The sequence below is a fragment of the Desmodus rotundus genome, chromosome 5 (assembly GCF_022682495.2).
Source record: "Desmodus rotundus isolate HL8 chromosome 5, HLdesRot8A.1, whole genome shotgun sequence".
Classification (NCBI taxonomy): Eukaryota; Metazoa; Chordata; class Mammalia; order Chiroptera; family Phyllostomidae; genus Desmodus; species Desmodus rotundus.
In genome coordinates, this window is record NC_071391.1 from 152,940,235 (window position 1) to 152,960,177 (window position 19,943).

The window sequence follows — 19,943 nt, forward strand, 5'->3', positions numbered from 1 at the left end:
GCAGCTGGACAATCAGAGTGTCAGGAATCTGGAGGGGATCCGGGGATGCTGACACAAAAGGCACCATCTGGTCCCCATCCCCTGTCCCTTGTAGGAAAGAGCTTGGCAGCAGGCTGTCTGACACTGCAGGTGGGCTCTAAGAAAGGGTTTTCTGGGGACAAGATTGGAAGCCATGTAAGGGCCACCAATTGCAAGAAAGGGCAGTGGCTCTGAATCAGGAGAGCTAAGTTCTCTTAAGTCCCATCCCAACAGTCACTAACTATCTGACTGACTCTGGGTAAGTCACTAACCCCTCTGGGCCAGTAACAGGAATGGGTTGAACATTCTGGCTCGCCTCCAACTCCAACATCCTGAGGGATGCGGGGACACTCTGCCCCCTGAGGGAAGCCACTCTCTGGGAGCACAGGACAGTCAAGAGAGCCACCCACCTAGGCAGCTGCAGCTCAGCCAGTGCTGAGCCAGGCCCTCCCCGGGTCCTGCAAGAGTGGGCCGGGATGTGAATGGAGCTTCTTCTCAGCTCTGGCCACCCCACGCTACACCAAGGGCTCTTCGAACAAAGTCGGCCCACAGCTGGAGCTTCACAGCGGCCCTGGGCCCAAGCAGGGAGTCCCCCATCACAGGGTTCCCCACTTATCTCCAGCTCTCAGAATTGCAGAGAAGGGATGAGTCGCCAAGCCCACAGGCGCTTTGCTCTCAGAAGCACAAAATCGGGGCTCTGGGCCCTTGCATGTCTGTGTACATATGACCTTGATCTCCAAAGGGAGACTCAGCACACACTCACTTGCACACACATTCTGCCGTGCGAGGCCAGGAGCTGCACACAGCTGCTCTCTGGGTTCTGCTGCTGTCGGCTCTGGGAGCCGCATCTTAGAAAGGACAAAGGAACCCCAGCTTTTATCTTGTATCTGCCCCCAGGGATTCCCTGTATTCTAGACTCTCTCCTCTCATTTTCTCCACCCTCCGGGCCCTCCTGCCCTCCATGGTCCCACCTCCTTCTGCCCAGCTCTCCTTCCCTGGTGTCCCTGGGAATGTAGGGGGTCCTGCTAGGCTCCTGTCTGCTGGGTACCACCTTGGGGGGTCAGTGGGGGACATTTTTCTTGTTCTATTTATGTCTCATCCTTTCACTCTGGTGGGGACCCATGGGAGCCAGGTACCTTCCTCGTACGCCTGGGGCCAGAGGGCAGCGGACACATCCAGCCTTACCCCTGGAGTGCTGCTTTACCAGCTCCTCTTCGCCACCCCACCCCGCCCTCCCATCCCTTCACCAGTCTGCACTCCAGGGGTGCAGTAGCCCCCAAACAGCTGGGAGGAGCCAGGGTCAGGGCCATGTTAGAAATGTGGCGTGAAGCAGTGCTCAGCAGACTCCTCCCAAACCCAGCTGCTTCACTGGAGGTCGGGGTCCCCTCCACCCCCCACACAGGGCCAAATGCCCACCTGAGGCCCACCTGTCACTATGAAGCACTTGGGAACCAGCAAACCCTAGATTTCCCCAGCAGGTATCTTGTTGATCCTCAGCCCTGTGGCTACTTTTAACGGTGCACACGGATCCATGGGGATGGGAGCTTAAGGAAGGCCGAGCGGCTGCAGAGAGAGAACACTAGCCGAGGAACGGAACGTCCCCAGCCGGTCCACAGCACTAAAACATGATGTGGACTCTGGGGGAAAAGCCAGGCCTGTCCAGGGCTGCATGAGGAGCTCCCCTAGCAATGAGGACCACCTTGAGGTCAAATGCTACCCCCACTGCTGTGGCTGAGGGACTGAGGGCAAGCTGAGCCTCAGCTCCCTCATTTGGAAAGTAGGGTAATAGTGACATCTGCCTTGTGAGATGGATGGCACTAGAGTTCTCACTCGGGGCCTTAGTACTAATGTCGGTTGTAGTCATATCAGCGGCTGTAGTAAAATCATGTGGGTACTCTTTCCTCACAGAGAGCCCTTTACCTTTCTGCTACCTTTCCACACTCAGAGTGTGGGCCCGGAGTGTGTGAGGAGGGGGTGGGTGGCTCTGCGCCAGGGGGCGTGTGCTGTGCGCCAGGTTGCGGGTACCTGTGGTGCTCTGGCTGGCTGTGTGCTGAGAAGCCCCACACTGGGCGCACTGAAGCCCCAGCCTGACACCTGTCTGCGATTTCAGAGCAAACCCCCCAGGGACAGAGAAAAAGTGTCCCATGTTACCCCTCAGCTACCCAAATTCCACCCTCCCGCCCACCCTTGCCCTCTGCCAGGTAATACAGCTCCCATTCCGGCTCCTCCTTTCAAACTTTTCAGGGGCACAGCATTCTTTAAAAAGCACTAACAAGCAAACAAACTTCCCTTAAAGCCTAGATCAATAAGGCAGAGGAAGGCGGCCCTGCTAGGACTAAGGCAAGGCTGGGCCAGCAAATCTCCCATTCAGCCCCCATTCTCAAAAGCTCCTTGGAGCCCATGCCCCACACAGCTCTCAGTGGGTCCCAGGGGCAGCTGAGATGCCTGACCCACCCAGGCCCAGCCAGCCCAGGGCTGGAGTGGGGCTGCTGAGACAGTCAGTGCCCCTTCTCTGTCCTCTGCTCAGTGGTCTCAGACGACGGTGGCACCTTGAGACCCTCCGAAAGGGTTACAAACTCACTAGCCGGCCTGCTGGAGAGGGTGGCTGACGAAAGCTGGATTTCAGCCGCCGTCTCTCTGGGCCTTTGGGTCCTGAGCTCTTGGAACGTGATGTCCTGTTCGCCTGGGCAAGGTCTGTGCCAGGACAGAGTGTGAGGAGAGAAAGGAATTGCTTACTGTTCCTCGCTTTCTTTTCTTCACCCTCATTGCCACAGCATCAGGGAAGCATTGAGAGAACATTCCAGAAGGGTTTCTGGAAGCCTCTGTAAAGTGGGAGAGGAGCGCCATTCTTGCCCCGTTCTGAGCCTGGGAACAATAGCTCACGTGCTTTTGCACACCCAGAACCTGCCTGGCCCGGCCTTCTTCTCAGGGCCCCTCAGGGCACCCTTCATGCAAGAACCTGTCCGTTGGAGGGGACCCGGGAGGAGAAGGGTGGCTCAGGCCTGGAGGGTGGCCAGGCTCCTCTAACTGAGTTCCCTGAGGCAGCTGTGACCCATATTCAGAAGTCTCTAGGCCCTGGGGGTGGAGGAAATCAGCTGATACCTGGAGGCCCCTGCCCTCACCAGGGTTCCAGGTCCCTCTCTCCCCAGACCTGTTGGAACCCTGCCTTGCAGGCTCGGGTGCGCTGAAGTGAGAGGCTGGGGGTGAGGGGACTCGGAGACAAGGAGGCCCCCAGGGAGCTGGGGGTCAGCAGACCAGGGGCTAAGTCTGCAAGTGTCTCTGGTCCACACCCTCTCATACACGTCCCCTTGTCTCCTCATTTCTTCTCCCTACTCAGCAAAGGCAAAGAGAAGACCAAGGGAGGCAGAGATGGCGAGCACAAGTAGGTGTCCCAGGCCAGGGCGGAGCCCACGGGGCTCGAAGCGTCCTCACCACAGGGTGTGGCTGTTGCGGTGGCCCGTGTCAGAGGGCTTAGTCATGGGCTGTCCTGGTGGAGTCAGCACCAGGGGATGGAAGGGCCAGGGGATGAGGGACAGGGAGGAATTGGGGTGGGGGAGGGCAGGTGGCTGGGCCTTCTGGTTTCCACTCCCTCCTCCCTCCTTTCAGCGCCTCTATTCCTCTCCCACTTCCCTGTCGGCTCCCACCACTGAGAGTCAGGTGTCCCTGTGTGGGAGGGCTTGACCGAAGTCAAAGGAACTATGGAGGCCCAGGAATCAAGGCAGAGCTGGGCAGAAGGACACTCAGCCTCGGAGGCCCAAAGAAGACAAGCTCTGGGCCCTGGGTGGCTACAGGGTGGTGGCCAGAGCAGAAAGGCCCAGAAAGCTTAGGAGAAATGACCAGCCTCTAGTAGTCCTCACCATCTCTGTTTCTCCAAAGGCTTCCTGGGGGAGGGAGAGATCAGGTGCTGTCTGAGAGGGGAAAAGAGGAAGGGAACCCAGATGAGAGGGGCAGCCACAGTGGGTAGGAAAGGCTCAGGGCCTGCAGGTTGATGTGGGTCTCACAGACATCTCCAGAAACCCATGTCATCTCAAAACCTCTCTAGTATCACAGGGAATCCACAAGGTCAGTGGCAGTCCGGGCTAAGCATGCTGGAGGGGCCTCTGGCACAACGCCCTTTCTTACAGCTGACAAATCTGAGTCCCGGGGAGGGGAAGCGACTTGCCCCAGAATGGGGCAGAGCTGGCCCAGGGATTTCACCTTGGCCTGGAGTCTACCACAGACCCGGGGAGTTTTGAGCACTCTGAACTTAATTTAGTGCTCCAGACGTACCAGTGAGAGCTGAAAAGCCAGGAATGTGGTCTTATTTTCCGGATAGGGAAACTGAGCCCCTGAGGTGTCAAGAGATTTGCTCAAAACAGTGATCCTGATAAGTTAAAAATGAGTTGGCATGGGATGTCACGGGGACAGAAGGATTGTGTGTATAGGGGTCTGAAGGGACCAACACTGGCGTGGGCTTGGGGCATCTGCTTGCGTTACGATGCTGGGCAACTCAACCTTATTTGCTGCTTTCACAAAACATACCGAGTTCCGACCCTGAGCATTACGCACGAGCAAACGCCTGATGCCAAGGCGATGGCACCTCGTGGGGAGAGTTCAGGCCCAGAGACCTGAAGGGTGGGGAGTTTGCCAGGGTCCAAGCAAGGGAGGAAGACTCAGGCCCCGCATGTGCCAGGCCTGGAGAGGGCGCTAGGGAGCCAAATCCTGGGGGGTGTGGGGAGATGATAGCAGACGTTGAGCTCCCCTTCTGAGGGAAAGAGTTCAAAGAGTTGGGCACTTAAGTTCCTCATGGACACTTAGCCACGAAAGGCCTGTGTGAGACAGCAATTACTGCTCTGTCCCCCAGACTCCCAGGCTGAGGGCAGACACGCTAAAGCCCCTTCTTGATTTGCAGCTCCCAGTCCGTCCTGGGCCAGCTTGTCCTCTGGGATTCAGACTGGCCTGATCCCTGGTCCACCCCCAGATGGACTAAGGGGCGTCTCACAGTGCGGGCACACAGTAGGCCCACTATCAGTGCTGGTTCATTCTAATCTCTTGCCATGAGATTAAGTAAACTGGCATTTACTATTCTAATTTTAATGTGTAGAGCCTTAGGACGATTAAAAGGGTAGGAAAATGGGATTTCTAAGAGGAGATTAAACAAGTCAAAACTTGTTTCTAACCTAACACATGGCTTTGACCTGCCACCTGAGAGCACTTCCCAGGGGACATCAGGGCAGAGTTGGAAGGGGAGCTGTCCGACGGGAACAGGCTGCATGCAATGGCATCGTGCAGGCCACACGAGGAGTGGGGCTAGGGGCTCTGAGGATGGCACAGCTCAGGGATGGTCAAGGAGTGAGTGTATAAAGTCAAGCCAGGACCTGGCTTGGAGGAGAAAAATTGGGGGGGGGGCTGGTTTAAATCCCTGGAAGGTTGTTATGTAGCAAACCCCTCTGTTTCTGTCTCCCCTGAGAAACAAGTGGAAGTGGGTGTGAGTTGTAGTAGACAAAACTTGAGAATGGAGCCATGAAGAGTCCCTTACTCCCTGTGAATACGTGAGATCCTGGGGTAGGCTGGTTTGGGGAGATGGGAAACCTGTTCCTATGACGCTGTCTGCTTGGGCCCTGCAAGGGGTTGGGTCATGGGAGAGAGCTGAGGAGCCAAGTCCCCTGGCAAACGGGATAAGTATGGCAAGGGCGCATGTACCGAGAGGCTGGTTTGGAGACAGGTTCTTGTATGAAAGGTCAGCTGTCTGGCCCAGATGTGGGAAGACATTCAAAACTAACTGAAATTCAACACCTTTGAAAGATGACTGTAAAAGCTGCAATTATGAAATTACCTGTATTGGAGCATGGAAAATAAGAGAAATAAGCCCATGAAGGAGTACTCGGAGAACATTTCCCCAAGGTTTGAAAATGTGGCCGTTGAGACGATCCAGAGAAGACCCCTAGACTCTGCTTCTATTCGGCAGGATTTTGCCTCCCCTGAGGCCTGAGCTAATGACACTGAGCTAGTTCCGACTGAGGGCAGGCAAAAGGGAGAAGCCCTGGGCGGCCACGGCAGCTGTTCATTCTCAGTCACAACTCTAAGTCACAACCTCCAGAATAACAGAGACCAAACTAGTGGGACCCAGCTCAGGACATTTAGTTTGGCCAATGTTCCCCGTCATTACGAATACCAAGCTCTCCCCCAGAACTCCCAGGGTATCACCCAACCACAACATCCTTCTAGACCTGAGCCATGGAATCGTTGGATCTATAAATGCAAAAAAAGTTTACAATGAGTAAACTAACTTTAAAATCTCTTCTCTAGAGAAAAATGGCGGTCTAAGCTGTGAGTGCATAGCATTCTGACTTGGGTGAATCCAGGAATGGGGAAGCCCATACATGATCATAAATCCTTGGAGAGCCCCAGAGGCCAACCGCCCCCGGCCCTGCTTCTGCTTTCGTGCAGCCATGAATAAGGGAGCCACTTGGTTGCAAAGTAGTTTTTCCCTGAGTTGGTTGTTGGCTTTCTCACCACATTATACCTTAGTAACTGGAGAACCCAACTAGACCAAATGCAGGATTTTATTAAAAAACAAAAAAATCCTCAGCCACCAGTCACCTAATCAACAAATCAGATCTAAAAAGAAAAAACTGTCTTTAACACAAGTGGATAATCTTCAATTTTCCCTGATTAAGTTAACATTTACTTCGAAAATAACCTTTGCCCTTTGCCAAGAGAAGCAAGCATGCTGCTTTCCAGGAACTGGTGCTGTGACAGGCACAAAAAGCTTTTTCTGTGGTGAACCTCAGATGTGTCGTCCATCTGAGAATGACCAAGGGCTGTGATAGCCATGGCATCACGCCCTAGCGCCCACAGTCCAGATGAACTGAAGAGTGGATGTAGGTGAAACAACGGGAGGCACAGAGCCTCTGGGGAGAACCTGGGAATTAATGTACCCTATACACCCTGCATCCGTCATAAAGGGGTGAATCATCGTTTTGGATGCGCTCAGGCACACGCTTGAGACGGTTCAGATTATGCAGGATCTAGGGAGAGAGCCTTCTCCTTTGAGTTGCTCCAGGGCCTGGTAGAGGCTGGTTGGGTAAATATAGTGGGCTTGAAGGTCTCAGTCTTTGCTTCTAAATACGTTTGTTTTAAGGAATAAAGTAACTTTTGACTTCAAGGGCCATAGCTGCCCAAAGGAAGCACAGACCCTTTTCTACTTGGGTGGGTCCTTGGGACCATCATCAAAAAGCTACAATTCTCTGCTACCTGCACCCGCTCTGGGCTTCAGGCTGCAGGGCCACATCCCATCCCAGGATGCCCAGAAGCCAGCTTCTCCAGGCAGGGCCTGCTTCTTACCTAACACATGGCTTTGACCTACCATCTGAAAGCACTTTCTGGGGCAGGGGGGCGGGGGTGTGCATTAGAGTGAGGGGGTGGGATGGGGAGCTGTCTGACTAGAACAGGTTGCGTGCAATGGCATCGTGTAGGTCACACACGGAGTGGGACTGGGGACTCGAAGGATGGCACAGCTTGGGAATGGTCAAGGAGTGAGCATACCAAGTCAAACCCAGGGTCCTCCAGGAGACTCCTGGGTAATCTAGGAAAGAGCAAGGCTGGGAAGAAAGGAATCCCAAACACAGAGACAGGAAGCAGAGTGAGGGCCCACACTGGGTCGTGTCCTGTTGCAGGGGTCAGAGTGCAACCCTGCTTTACGACCACCAGGCAAGGAGGAATCACACAGGAGGGTTCAGGGTCAGCCAGGCAGGACAGTCCCCTTCTCACTGTCACATAGTGGTTCCTCATGGGTTAACTGATCTGCTCAACACTATGTCACCAGTAAGTTAACATTGAGAGCAGGTTCTTCCAAAGTGTGTTCATGCCCAGATTGTTTTTGAATGAGCCCCTTCTCTGTAAACACAGGCACGGTCTATGGCACTCTTCACAGATGATGTCCACATCTGAACATTGTGCTGGCACATGGCCCATGCCTCCACCTACCCGTGCAGGCCCTGGGGGCTTTCTGCCGAAGTTCACAGTGGTCGGGATGAAGGGACGCAGACTCAGAGCGTGCAGTGCCACGCATCAAGGGTGCGGTGGAAATGTGGCTGAGCCTCCGAGTCAGGGGCTTTGTGCTTCAACCCCCACTCTCTGGGCCTCAGGTTTTCCGTGGGTTGAATGAGAAGCGTTCGTCCCTCCCAGGTCTGCTGTGAATAGAAAAGGAGCAAACATCTGGAAAGCCGTTGGCCCACAGTAGTTGCTCAAGAAAGGTTATGTAATTTCTTGTTGGCAATTTTATATATATGACATATCCCCTTTTTATAAGGGAGAAACTTTTAAAAATAATTCCAATTCCTGTTTAAGAGTACCTTTCCCCCCCTCTCCTCCCTTATTACATCCCAGAAAGCAAGAAGCTAGAGAACGCAGACAGATCAGTGTCACCCCAGCCTTCTCCCACCCGCCAGATGCCTTTTTAGGAAACCGTGAACATGCCAGTGCTTCCTAAGGTGTGAGCTGGTGCCACATGGAAAGGGTGGTTCTTGGTTACTCTCTCCCTGGGAGACAGACACACGCCTCTCCATGTCTTGCCTGGAAGATGAAGAGTAAAGAAAAGGCCTGGGGCTAGGATAGGGCCAAGTTTTGGGGGATGAGGGTGGCTCTCCAGACCTGAGGAGAGAGGCTTGAGGTTTCTAGATAATCTCTACATGGACAGAATGGCTTCCTTCAACCTCATATTGACCAGCATAAAGAGCAGGGGTCGTGGGAACCATGATCAAGCCTCCACAGGGAGATGCATGGCCCAAAGATGGGTGGGCTCTGCTCTAGGTGAGCTCAGGGTTGGAGCCTGCACCTCACCCCACTTGGGCCTACAGGATGACAGGGCCACACCCAGGAGGAGGGACAATGGGAAGTGGAGGGTCAGGTATCCAGCTAATGCAACATTAATGGGGTAATGGAACACTGCACTTTACCCCCTGCTGATCCTACTCCTGATCCCTCCTGGCACCAAGGATTACAGGCTCGGCTGCAGGGACATCACTGAAGGGACAGTGAGGACCCCTGACCCCTTCCCTCAGTCCCCCTGACTGCAGGGCCCTTCTCCTGAGGGCACAAGGCCACACCAAGCCAGAGGAAGAGGTAGGAACTATGGAGTCTGCCATAGGTTCCTGGGGGCTGGTGGAAGGGGGGACTCTGCAGTGAGGGGACAGGCTGAAGGAGCCTTTGTAAAGCTGGGGCCAACATAGATGGGAAACAGCCTATCTCTTCCTTTTCACTGGGGACCAAGGAGAGTCTCAGGGCACAGGGAGGTTGGGAAAGGCAGGCTTTGAGCACCAGGCCCAACTGAGAAGTGAGCAGCTAGTTCCAACCACATCTCCCAGCTCCTTGGCCTCTGCCCCTCTGAATCCTGTTCCTGACCTCTGTTCTGAAGCTTTGTCTTGGGCCGCTTGGCTTTCTTTCCACCCAGTTGAGGTGGGGTTCAGGGACAGGGAGGAGGAGGTTGGGGGCACTGGTGGAGCTTGGAGCTCTAAGGCTGGACTGAAGGGGCTAAGATCAGCCCAGGATCCTGAGGGGCTCCAATTGAACGGGGGCTTTCCAGCTGAAGGCCACCTTCTCTGGTCGTTGGGGCGGAGACTTGTTCCTCTGGTGTGAAGGAAGAAGTGGAGGGTGGGGTTCCTCTGCCCCTCATGGCTCCCTCATGGCGCCCAGGTTGGGAAGCTTGGCCCCCAGTATATCTCAGTACCAGTAGGTGAGAGGCTGGGGCTTAGATCTCCTTTCCCTTATGTGTTCTCTTGAGTTTTGCTCCTCTGTATTTGTGTGTCTTCCTCCTTGCCTCATCTCCCTCCACCTCCTTATTCTGGCGGCTCCTCTCACAGAGCCGGGAGGAGCGTGTTCTCCGCCATGAAGCTTGGGAAGAACCGGCTCCACAAGGAGGAAACCCAAAGACAAGGTACGGATGCGTGCCCCTCCCCACGTCCCGCCATCTCTGCACACTTGACAGTGACCAAACCCCTCCCCTCTGCAGGCAGCACCCCAACAGTCTCTCCTGTGATTGGCCAGTGGAGCCACCTGGGCGGGGCCTAGCCTCCCATTGGCTGGTGGAGGAACCCAGTCTTAACAGTAGTCCTCAGGGAGGTTCAAGGGTATAATGGGCATCACTGCTGGTCTAAAACCGAGCAGAGCCCCCTACCCAGTGGGCCTGTTTATGAAAGGCCCCTCCTGCCCTCTGTTTCCATTCTGTGCTCTCCATAGAGAAGCCTGGAGATTTTTCATTAGAGGAGGGAATAACAAAACACGAAATTTGTTTGGTCCGTTCCTTATTTCTGGGGGGGAACCTGAGTCCTGAGAATGCTTGCCCAGTGGCAAGCATTTAATTATCAATTAAACTCACTGTCCTGCCTTTTCCCCTTGGGCTGCAGGGAAGGCCCTGGGGAGAGAGGCAGAGTGGGCCCTGGAGGCTGGAGGGGGCTGTGGCACTGGTCCCTCTGCAGCAGCGGGCTAGGGAGGGGGCAGGAAGAAAACGGGAGAACGGGAGCAGATAAAGGAGATGGGTGTAACTTCCTGGCCCAGGTCCTGCTGATCACATGCCTCCCTCAGGGCTCCTGGCTGCCCTCTCCAGTACCCACTATGTGGCCCACTGGCCCCAGAATCGCTCTCTCTCCCTTGTGCCCCCATGCCAATTCCAGCTGTGCCCTTCTCCTTAGATTGGAGAGGACAGAGCTGCTGGCTGAGGCCCAAACTAGTCATCCTTGGGTGGCTTCTCAGCATCATTTCTTCATCTCAGTGGGTTAATACACATTGGTACAGGGTTAGATTCTGAATTCCACCTGCTAGTTTACATGAATAAGTTTCTTCCTAAGCCTCAGTTTCCCCATCTGTGACATGAGAATAGTGCCTGTCTTGGAAGGGCATGACTATGAGGACTTATATGTGCATAAAGTGCCCAGCATGGTGCCTGCACGTAGTAGCCACTCAATCAATGGCCGCTGTTGTTACAAGAGGTACATGAGGTACACAAGTATGCATTCTTTATTTCCTACCTTCTTCCATGAGGATATTCCGTGCTTAAGTAAGTAATGAACAGTAAGACTTACATTCAATTAAAATTTAAAAAGCAAGATCAGATATAATTAAAATCAATTAAAATCAAAGATCAAGATTCGGTAGGAAACACTGTAGATATACAGGCCATAACATTCTTAGCAAATACTACCAGGCAAACCTTGAATTTGACTGTTAGCCTCCCAGATGCCGAAGCACGAGGGGAAAGACCGGCACTACCCCACCGCCCAGTCCACTCAGTCTGCCTTTCCTCTTCCCCAGATGAGCCAGCCGTGCTGGAGATGGGGGACTTTGACCGCCTGGCCACTCGGCTGGCAGAGGGGCTGGACCCGGACTGTGTGTCTCTGGCCTCTGTCACAGCTCTCACCACCAACGTCTCCAACAAGCGGTGAGTGGGCAGACCCCTGCACCCCCAATTGCCTCCACCCCATCAGGCAGGAATGTCGGGAATTTGGGTTCATCCTAACCCTGCCCTTTCTTCTCTTCCTGGATGTCTCTGTTACCTCGCTCCCTACAAAGGCAGAGGGTAGCAGGTGCGGGCCTGTTCCCAAGTCACTGAACCCCTCCAGGCTCAGGGAAATCGCAGGGCCACCCAGCCCATATTTGCATCTGTTGATCTTATGTCTGTCTCCCTGTTAATTCTGCCATTGGCTAGTCCTCTCTGTTGGGGCCTCCAAGACAACTAGTCCCCATTCTGTTTGGCAGTCCTGGTGTGTTTGAAAACCACAGTTCTGTCCCTCTGCCCTTCCCCAAAGTCTAACCGCTGCCAGGGCCCTCCTCCTCTCCTGCAAGCACCCCTTACAGCAGGCCCAACAGCGCCTTCTCCTCCTCAGATCCAAGCCAGACATCAAGATGGAGCCAAGTGCCGGGCGGCCCATGGATTACCAGGTAGGTGGGGCAACTCTAGGCCTTGCACGCGCAGGTGGGGGTGGGGAAGGGAGCCTGGCCGGATGTGCATTATGGACTCTGTGGAGGCTGGGATCTGGGGGTCATGGACAGTCTCAGCCAAATCTAAATCCCCAGAGTAAGCCGGTTCCTGGGGGGCACATGGGGAAGTGTGATGAGTGGAGAGGCGCAAACCCACAGAGCAGCTTGACCAGAGAGCTCCACTTGTGCTGGTCGAAGCCCCCCAGGGGTTTGTGTCTGGCACCGGACTTCCTAAAGGAAGAGGGCCCTGGAGAATCCATAAAGAGACAAGGAGCAACCCCCCCAAAACAAATTCCGACCGTTAAAATAAGAGCCTCTGAAGAAAGTTGGGGGGGTTTTGGTGTATTTTTTAATTGTTGTTTTGTATTATTTTAATGCCGTAAGTAATGTCAGTCCTGGTTATCTATAGACGGAGTGTGGGTGTTTTGCTTCTTTTTTGCTTCTCTGTATTTTCTGAATTTTTTGTTTGGATGTTTCTAAAACTGGACCCAAAACGGCTGAGGTAGGGAGAGATTTGCAGCTGCAAGATTGTTAATGGGCCGCAGGGCAGGCAGGCTGAGTGGTGGGCATGACTGGTCAGGGCTGGGACACGGCCCCACAGGGTAACTGGACACCAGGCAGCCCTCCCAGCCAGGGACCTGATGCTCAGCTTTGCAGGACCACTCCCTCAACTTTACTCTTCTCCCAGCGTTGACCAGAGTCTGAGAGGCTGAACTGCATTAACACAACTCACGATAGGCTCCTGTACAAGCCAGAAGCACCGAGTACCTATTCATAAACTGAAAGCAGGAAGGGCCAAGGGACCACCCATTGCTTTAGGCCTTCCCTTGGGAGCTAATGAGATCCAGCTATGGGTCAGAGATTGCTGGGCATTCCTGGCACTGAGTGAGTGTGCTGGCTGGTCAGAGGGGACAGTGCCTTTAGGAAACCCCACCTGCCTGCTACTACACTTCCAGCCCTAGGTACCACCCCCAGACCCCAGAATCCATGTGACTCCCCTCTCCCAGGGGACAGCTTATCTCTCATGCCAAATTCCCAGGCCCCTTGAGCACCACCCCCTTCTTTGAACACAGCCCCACCTCACCTCACTCAGGCGATGACTAGGTGGCACCTTTCTCTGTATCAGGCACATCTGCTCATGTTTTCTCCCGACACACCTTGTCTCCCTTAATCCTTACTCTAGGTTGTTTTCATCCAGTCCCTGCCCAGCTTCCCAGGTGGCTGCAAAAATAGCCCCAGGCAGGGTCAAGTGGCCCTGCCCCTGTGGTTTTAGACAGCCTCAAGCCACTGAGCTCCTTAAAGGTTTGGGAATGTCACCCCCTCACCTCTCTGCCTTCGTTAGGGGAGGGAATAGCAAGACTTGTGAGGGCTTTTCCAAGGGACAGGGATCAGGGCTTTACTCCTCTGTGCACTGAGAACAGGAAAATTCCAAAGAACCAAGACCCCATACTCAAACACCATGACCTCCACAAAAAGGAGCCACCATCGTTGCTGTTAATGAAACGGTATTTTCTGAAGGTTAACTCTATGGCAAACACTATGTCAGGAGCTGTGTATGTGCTTTCCATTTAAGTTAATGTCATTCTTATAACCCTCCAAATATGGGTATTACTATATTTCACAGGTGAGACAATGAGGCCAAAGGAGGATAAGAAGCTTGACCAGGTCAGTTATGCAAAGCGAGAGCCAGGGTTCAAAACCAAGGGTGTCCATCTGCACCAGCCAGAATGACTAATTTCTCTTTAAGCCTGTTGGACAATCACTCCCTCTGGTCCCTGTTCATCTTCAGCTGACTACCTGCTGCTTATTTTCCAAAATTCTTTCAAACCGCTTCCTGCCAGAGACCTTTATTGAGTAGACCAGACATTCTCCCTCCAAAGACTTTGTAAATGATATGAATTGAACGAAACAGTTGTATTTAACCTGGTAACACGGGCTCTCCTTGACAGGTTCCTTCACACGTCAACTACAAGTCTTAACACACTCTGACAGAGAGCACTGAGGATGGAAATGTTGAATTATTCTTGCTTCCAATAAATACAACATATAAAGCAAGAAAACCTACCAGAAGGAACTTTATTCTCCTGGAGAACTTGGCTTTGCTGAGCTAGAAAGGACTCAGAAAGCACAGCCAGGTGGTGACAGGAGAGGGACTTAGCTGAACTCAGATCCAGGCGGGACCCCAGGGCCACCCTCGTACCTCTTGTTTCTTCTGTTCAGATTCTCTGTAACGTGCAAAGCCTTCTCTGATTATTGACATCACAGAAGCGAGAAGCCACAGTCTCCTCCCCATGAATATTCAGTTTCCCCATCAGAGTGAGCAAAGCTCGGAGCTTGGCAAAGATGTTCTTGGTGGGTCATGAAGCCTTGAGTCTATTCCCTACTCTCTCTTCCCAGCACCAGGGCCTACTACGTCTTCACCTCCAAACATCTGTCCAGTGTTCACCTCCCTGTCGTCTTCCCTGCCCTGGCCCTAGACCCCCAGCCTCGACTACAGTATTGCACCCACTTCTTCTCCGGTCTCCCGCCCTCAGATTGCCTCCTCCACTCGATCCTCTGGGATCTTCTCAAAACGCAGATCTGGTCATGCCATATCTCTGCCATCAGGAGTTGCAGGGAGGGAAAGATTGTTTTGGAAGAGCTGTACTAAAGGGCCCACCCTCTTGTTGCCAGCTCCCAGCTAACAGTCAGGAAACAGTTCTCACAGCATCGTCAGATGGCTGAGACGCAGGTCACAGAGCTCCGTGACTCTTGGGTTCTCCTAGGACACAGGTGTAGATTTACACTCAGCATTGTTCCCTGAGATGGCTTTCATGAAGCCACTTAGAGATTATGTCCCTTATCTTGGAAGGAGAGGGTAGAGTAGGCAATTACGAAAAGCATCTCCTTGGTCAGCTGGTCAGTTGGTCCCTTTGTGGCTCTAGTTCCCTCTTCATCTTCCATCTAGGAAAAATCAAGCCCTCTGCTGATGATAAGAGAATCAGAGGGGAGGGTGGCCAGTCTCCTCCCTCAGCTTTGTTTTGTTTCCAGTTTCAAGTCCAAGTGATACATTCCCCTCCATGGAGCCCCAGCTGGGGAGGAGCAGCAGGACAGCCATTCCTAGAGAGTAAATACTTAAACATACGCTGCTTCAAGAATAGCACCATGAGAGTCCACCACCAATGGCAGGCAGGGACTTCAGTGGAGTGCGCTCAGGGCTCCCCGTGGGGCCACCACTCAGCCAGCAAATCTGAAGCCTTCTGGAGCCTCTCTCCCTACTTTACTCCATTCAACCCTCCACCCTCCTCCTCACTCCACCTCCGACCTCTTGCTTCCAGAGCTTCCAGCCAGGGCTGTCTGCCATTTTTGGCTCTGCTCAGTGGAGAAAGGTGGACACTTTGGGTCCTGAAAAGGGGCTGTCATCATGGCCGGGCCTCTGTTTGAAAAACATAAAGGCCAACCAACCATTCTCATTGGAAAGGCTGAGGTCCCACTGGTGTGTCTTTAGTGCTCTCTTATGCCAAAGCTGGGTCTAGTTCCTAGTCTTGACTTACAGAAAGCCTTTTTAAATATATTATTTATTTATTTTTAGACAGAGGGGAAGGGAGGAAGAAAGAGAGGGAGAGAAACATCCATGAGAGAGAGAAACATCGATCAGCTGCCTCCCGTACACACCCCAGGCATGTGCCCCAACCAGGAATTGAACCAGCAACCTTTAGCTTTGCAAGATGATAATGCCCAACCAACTAGGCCATAAGGTCCGGGCCAGAAAGTCTTTATTTATTTTTTTTAATGGAAGGGAGGGGATGGGTTAGTTGTAGGAAAAAATGATGAGATCTTTAAAATATGTATTTGGTATACAAAATTTCATCGAGGTCAAAACTCTATAAATTACTATGCAAAGAATATTCTGGAAGGAATTCCAGTGTCTATTTACTCCCTTCACAGTACACTCTCAGAGTTAAGTTGATTAGCTCTATTTGCTTTATAGCTCCCTGAAGAAATGGTGATTGCTGAACTTCCTCAAAGCTCCAATCCCTTGGCTCCCTTCGAATTCCAAACAGAAATGCTTGCGTTCGTAGTTCAAGTGCTACTTTAATTGGAAAATGTTCAGGTTCCAGTTCCACACACTTTCCCAGCAACATTCTCATTGTCATCGGCATTGCTAATTTTCTAAACATCTGGTTTTGATGTGTGAAATGTTCTTGGCCTTTAGAATATTTATAAGACTCTGATGGCCACAGTAGATGACAGTTTTGTGGTTATTCTTTTTTGATGAAAAGGCAGACAATTCCCCTGAGTGAAATCAAAGCCCAGTGGAGGGATCAAAAGGCCCAGCCTCCAAGATGAGAGGCATGTGGAGCAGCCCATGCAGTTTCATTAGAAGAATGTGCTAAAGTCAGTGCTAATTCTAGCTCCGCAAAGGTTGTTTTGTTAAAATGCAAGTTCAAGAGAGTGGACTGAAACAATCAGGGGCACCATGCAGACGCTGTCTACTGGGGAGACAACCCCTTACCCTCAGGGGGATTTACTCTGGCAGAACCAGCTCCAGGGCTCACACAGCTGGCCCCTCTCTCCTGCCTGCAGGTCAGCATCACCGTCATCGAGGCTCGGCAGCTGGTTGGCCTGAACATGGACCCCGTGGTGTGCGTGGAGGTGGGCGATGACAAGAAGTACACCTCCATGAAGGAGTCCACTAACTGCCCCTACTACAATGAGGTCAGTGCCCATGGGTCCAGGCAGGGAAAGGGCCTCCCAAAATGTAGCAGGAGGCTGTGCCCTACCCCCACCTGGGCCCTACAGGAACATCTGCGAGGCATGGGGCACAAAGGGCTACCACCAGCAGAGGCGACCTTGACCCACCTCCACTGACGTGCAACGTCACGTCCTCTGAACCCCCAGTGCAGACCCCAGCCTGACACTGGTCTGGCCAGGGGCCACCCTTGGAAAGGAACAGCACCCCGGCGCTCCCGCACAGCCCTCAGCACTCTCTCGGTGAACTGCACGCCCATTAAGGCCTGGGCCCAGCTGCTTCCCAGGCCAAAGCCCTGGGGCAGGGTCCCCTCATTCCAGCCCCAGCCTGTGGTGGCATCAGAACATCAGTGAGCACTTTTCTACATGTGTCAGCTGTACTATCTATTCTGACTCTCCCACCTGTCAGAGGTTGTCACTATTAACCCCATTTCACAGCAGGGGACACTGAGGCTCCTGGAGAAGGAGCTTGCCCAGGTACCAGTGCCAGAGCCGGGTCCTGCGAGCTCACCCTTCATGGTGGCCTGACCTCTGTGGGGCTCCTTCCAGAGTTCGGGCCTGCAGTCTTGGGGTGTGAGGGGGAAAAAGCCGGGTACTCACTCCTGTTCTTTGCAGCCATCTGAAGCCACACCAAGGTCAAAACACCTCAGAGACCTCCTAGTTCGCTCTCCCCATCTTACAGAAGAGGAGACTGGGGCCTCAATAGTGCAAGGGCCAAGGTTACAGAGAGTGCTGTTGCTGGAGAAGGGCCCAGCCTGCCCAGTCTCAGCCCAGCACTCTGTCCACCACCTTGGACAGCCACTCCAGACACAGCCTCTTGACTCTGGGCTCCAGGAGGAAACCCATCTTAAGCAGCTTTGGTGACAGGCGCCCAAGTCTCCCTCAGATGCCTGAACACATATTGGGCTAACCCGGAAGCCACTGGCCTGGGGTCCCCAGCCCCTGCTTTCCTGGAGGAGGCATCCAGTTGCTTTTCCCGTGCTTCTAGGTAGTGAGAGACTGGCCCAAATAAGGCATCTGTGTCCAGTGTCTCAGTGTCTGTCCTGAGTAGTGGTGAGGCTGAGGGTGCCATCTGTCACTAAGGGGAGGCCATCTCTTGGGAAGCTATGGGAGCCCCCAGGCCGTGCATCCTCAGTTAGAAAACTGAGCACACTTCTGACCTTCCTAAGGACCCAGGCTGGGGCAGGGCCTGGCTGAAGTCTCCTGTGTGACCATAGACAGACCCTGTTCTCCCAGCTGGTCTCCCACCTCAGTGCTCAGGAACCCTCCCCCAGCCCACTGTGGCCACCTTCCCAGGAGCCAGGAAATTCAGGCTCCACAACTCTGACACATCTTATGTCAGGACACATCCCTGAGTCGAAAAGCCTCCAGCCCAGATAAGGGTTTGCGTTCCCCTAGCAGATGCGGAGACGGGTGCCCACAGTCTTCCGTGGTTATTTGATAGGGGCAAAGCCACACTTGGCCGGCTTGAGGGCTCACCTTGCACCTGGCCCATGCACCTCAGGTTTCATTCAAATTGCTTCCTCTTTCCCAAGGAAACAGCTGCTCTCGCCACTCTGTGGTTCCCAGCAAACTCCTACTCATCCTGCAGGGCCCGGCTCAAATGTCCTTGCCACTGAGCAGCCTTCCCCACACTCTCTGGGCCAAAGATCAGCACACTTCTCTCTTTGCGACAGTAATGTTCCTGAGTTGTGGTTGGTCCTTCATGTCTGTCTTCCTGGAGCTCTGGTCTCCTGCATCGCTGCGGCCCAGGCCCGTACCCGCCAACACAGGGACTGCAAAATCAACAGCATCCATCTCCCAGTTCCAGCCTAGGAGCCATTTTCTACACTTCATAGTTATATCCACCGAGACTATTCATTTCACTCAAACAAAACTTAAACTTGTTCTTGGTCACATTTTTGTTCTTTTTCACAAACCTAAGTAGCTCTGATTTGTTCACTTTCTATTCCCCTAAGGCAGTGCTTCTAAAACTCAGCCTGTGGTTACTTTGGACCAGACACTGCGTGGTGTAAGGGACTCCCTTGTGCATTGTAAGATGTTCAGCAGCAGCCCTGGCTTCTGCCCCCTAGATGCCAATAGCAATCCTCTATCCGGTTGTAGCAGCCAAAAACGTTCCCAGATACTGCCAAAGGTCCCCTGGGAATCTCTGCCTCTTTTCCCCTCATTAGGAACCACCACTCTAAACGATCTTCCCGTGATTCTTTCCAGCCCCAAAGTGAAACTTGTCTTCCCTTTTCTTCTCTTTCTATGCCACATTCTTCTTCATTGAAAACTGCTCTCCTGGTTCTAGCAGTGTCCTGCTTCTGGCTAATTCTGAGTGCAGGGGAGCCTTCCTTTGGCCCAGTAGTCACAACAGAGGGCGGTGAGAGCCATCAGCGTGACTTAGCGGATTTCTCAGTGATTACAAAAGGGAGATATGGGAAACGCGAGGACTCTGACCGCAGACACCTCAGAGAGTGCAAAATTCCGGTTGTAGCTTACTTAGCCCCTCTCCCAGGGCTGACATGGCTCTGAGGCACCTGGCCTGGCCTGGGTCCTCCTGCCTGGCTCTGGACCTGAAGGAAGGCCCACAACCATTGCCCTCCCAGAACCAGGCCAAGATGCCTTCCCTGTGGCTACATCTAGTCCTGGCCACTGGCATCTTCCTTCTGCCTAAACTACCTCCCCTCTTTGCCCCGGACCTTTCTCTTTCTGCGTCCCAGTGAATCTGTCATTGTAACATCCATTCAATGCCACCAACTCTGCCTCTACGTCTCTTTGGCTCCTCCTTTGCCTATAAGGTGTTCTACCCTCACAACTATGGAAAATCACGTATGCTCAAGGACAGGAACTGTCTGTCTGTCTGTCTATATAACTATTCAGCTATCCATCCATCCATCTAGCTATGCCTTTCCTCAACCCCACACACCTACCTCCTAGCGACCACCTCTTCCCTCCCATTCGCAGCCCAACTACATGAGTTGTCCCCACTTCCTCCCCTCCAGTCACACCTCAGTCTCCACAGTCGTCTCTGTCCCAGGACTTCACTAAAGCTGCCCATCCTTAAACGCACCACGGACCTTGCTGTCCCTAAGTACAACATCCTCTGTCTCCCCTCTACCCTGACTGCCCAGCTCATTTCATCCACCTGCCAGTCCTTTCCCCTGGAGACCTCGGGGGTCCTCTCCTGCTTTCCCTGTCTCACCAGCTCCTCTTTTCCTGCCTTTCTTGGCCTCTCGCTCTGCCCACTGCTGAAA

At 53.3% G+C, this 19,943-nt stretch overlaps 1 protein-coding gene across 4 annotated transcripts in view; it reads left to right on the top strand.

Moving 5' to 3' along the window:
• The window catches only part of OTOF (otoferlin), an 82,016-nt gene that overhangs the window by 35,564 nt on the left and 26,509 nt on the right, over window positions 1–19,943 (top strand). For 3 of the 4 annotated variants that reach the window (XM_024553010.3, XM_024553009.2, XM_024553012.2), the window contains exons 6-9: window positions 9,861–9,934; window positions 11,308–11,434; window positions 11,880–11,934; window positions 16,540–16,671. In XM_024553010.3, the coding sequence (XP_024408778.2) occupies window positions 9,861–9,934; window positions 11,308–11,434; window positions 11,880–11,934; window positions 16,540–16,671 (388 nt within the window). Of the gene's footprint in view, window positions 1–3,355; window positions 3,401–9,860; window positions 9,935–11,307; window positions 11,435–11,879; window positions 11,935–16,539; window positions 16,672–19,943 lie in introns of all 4 variants that reach the window. The other variant, XM_024553011.3, reaches the window with a different exon arrangement.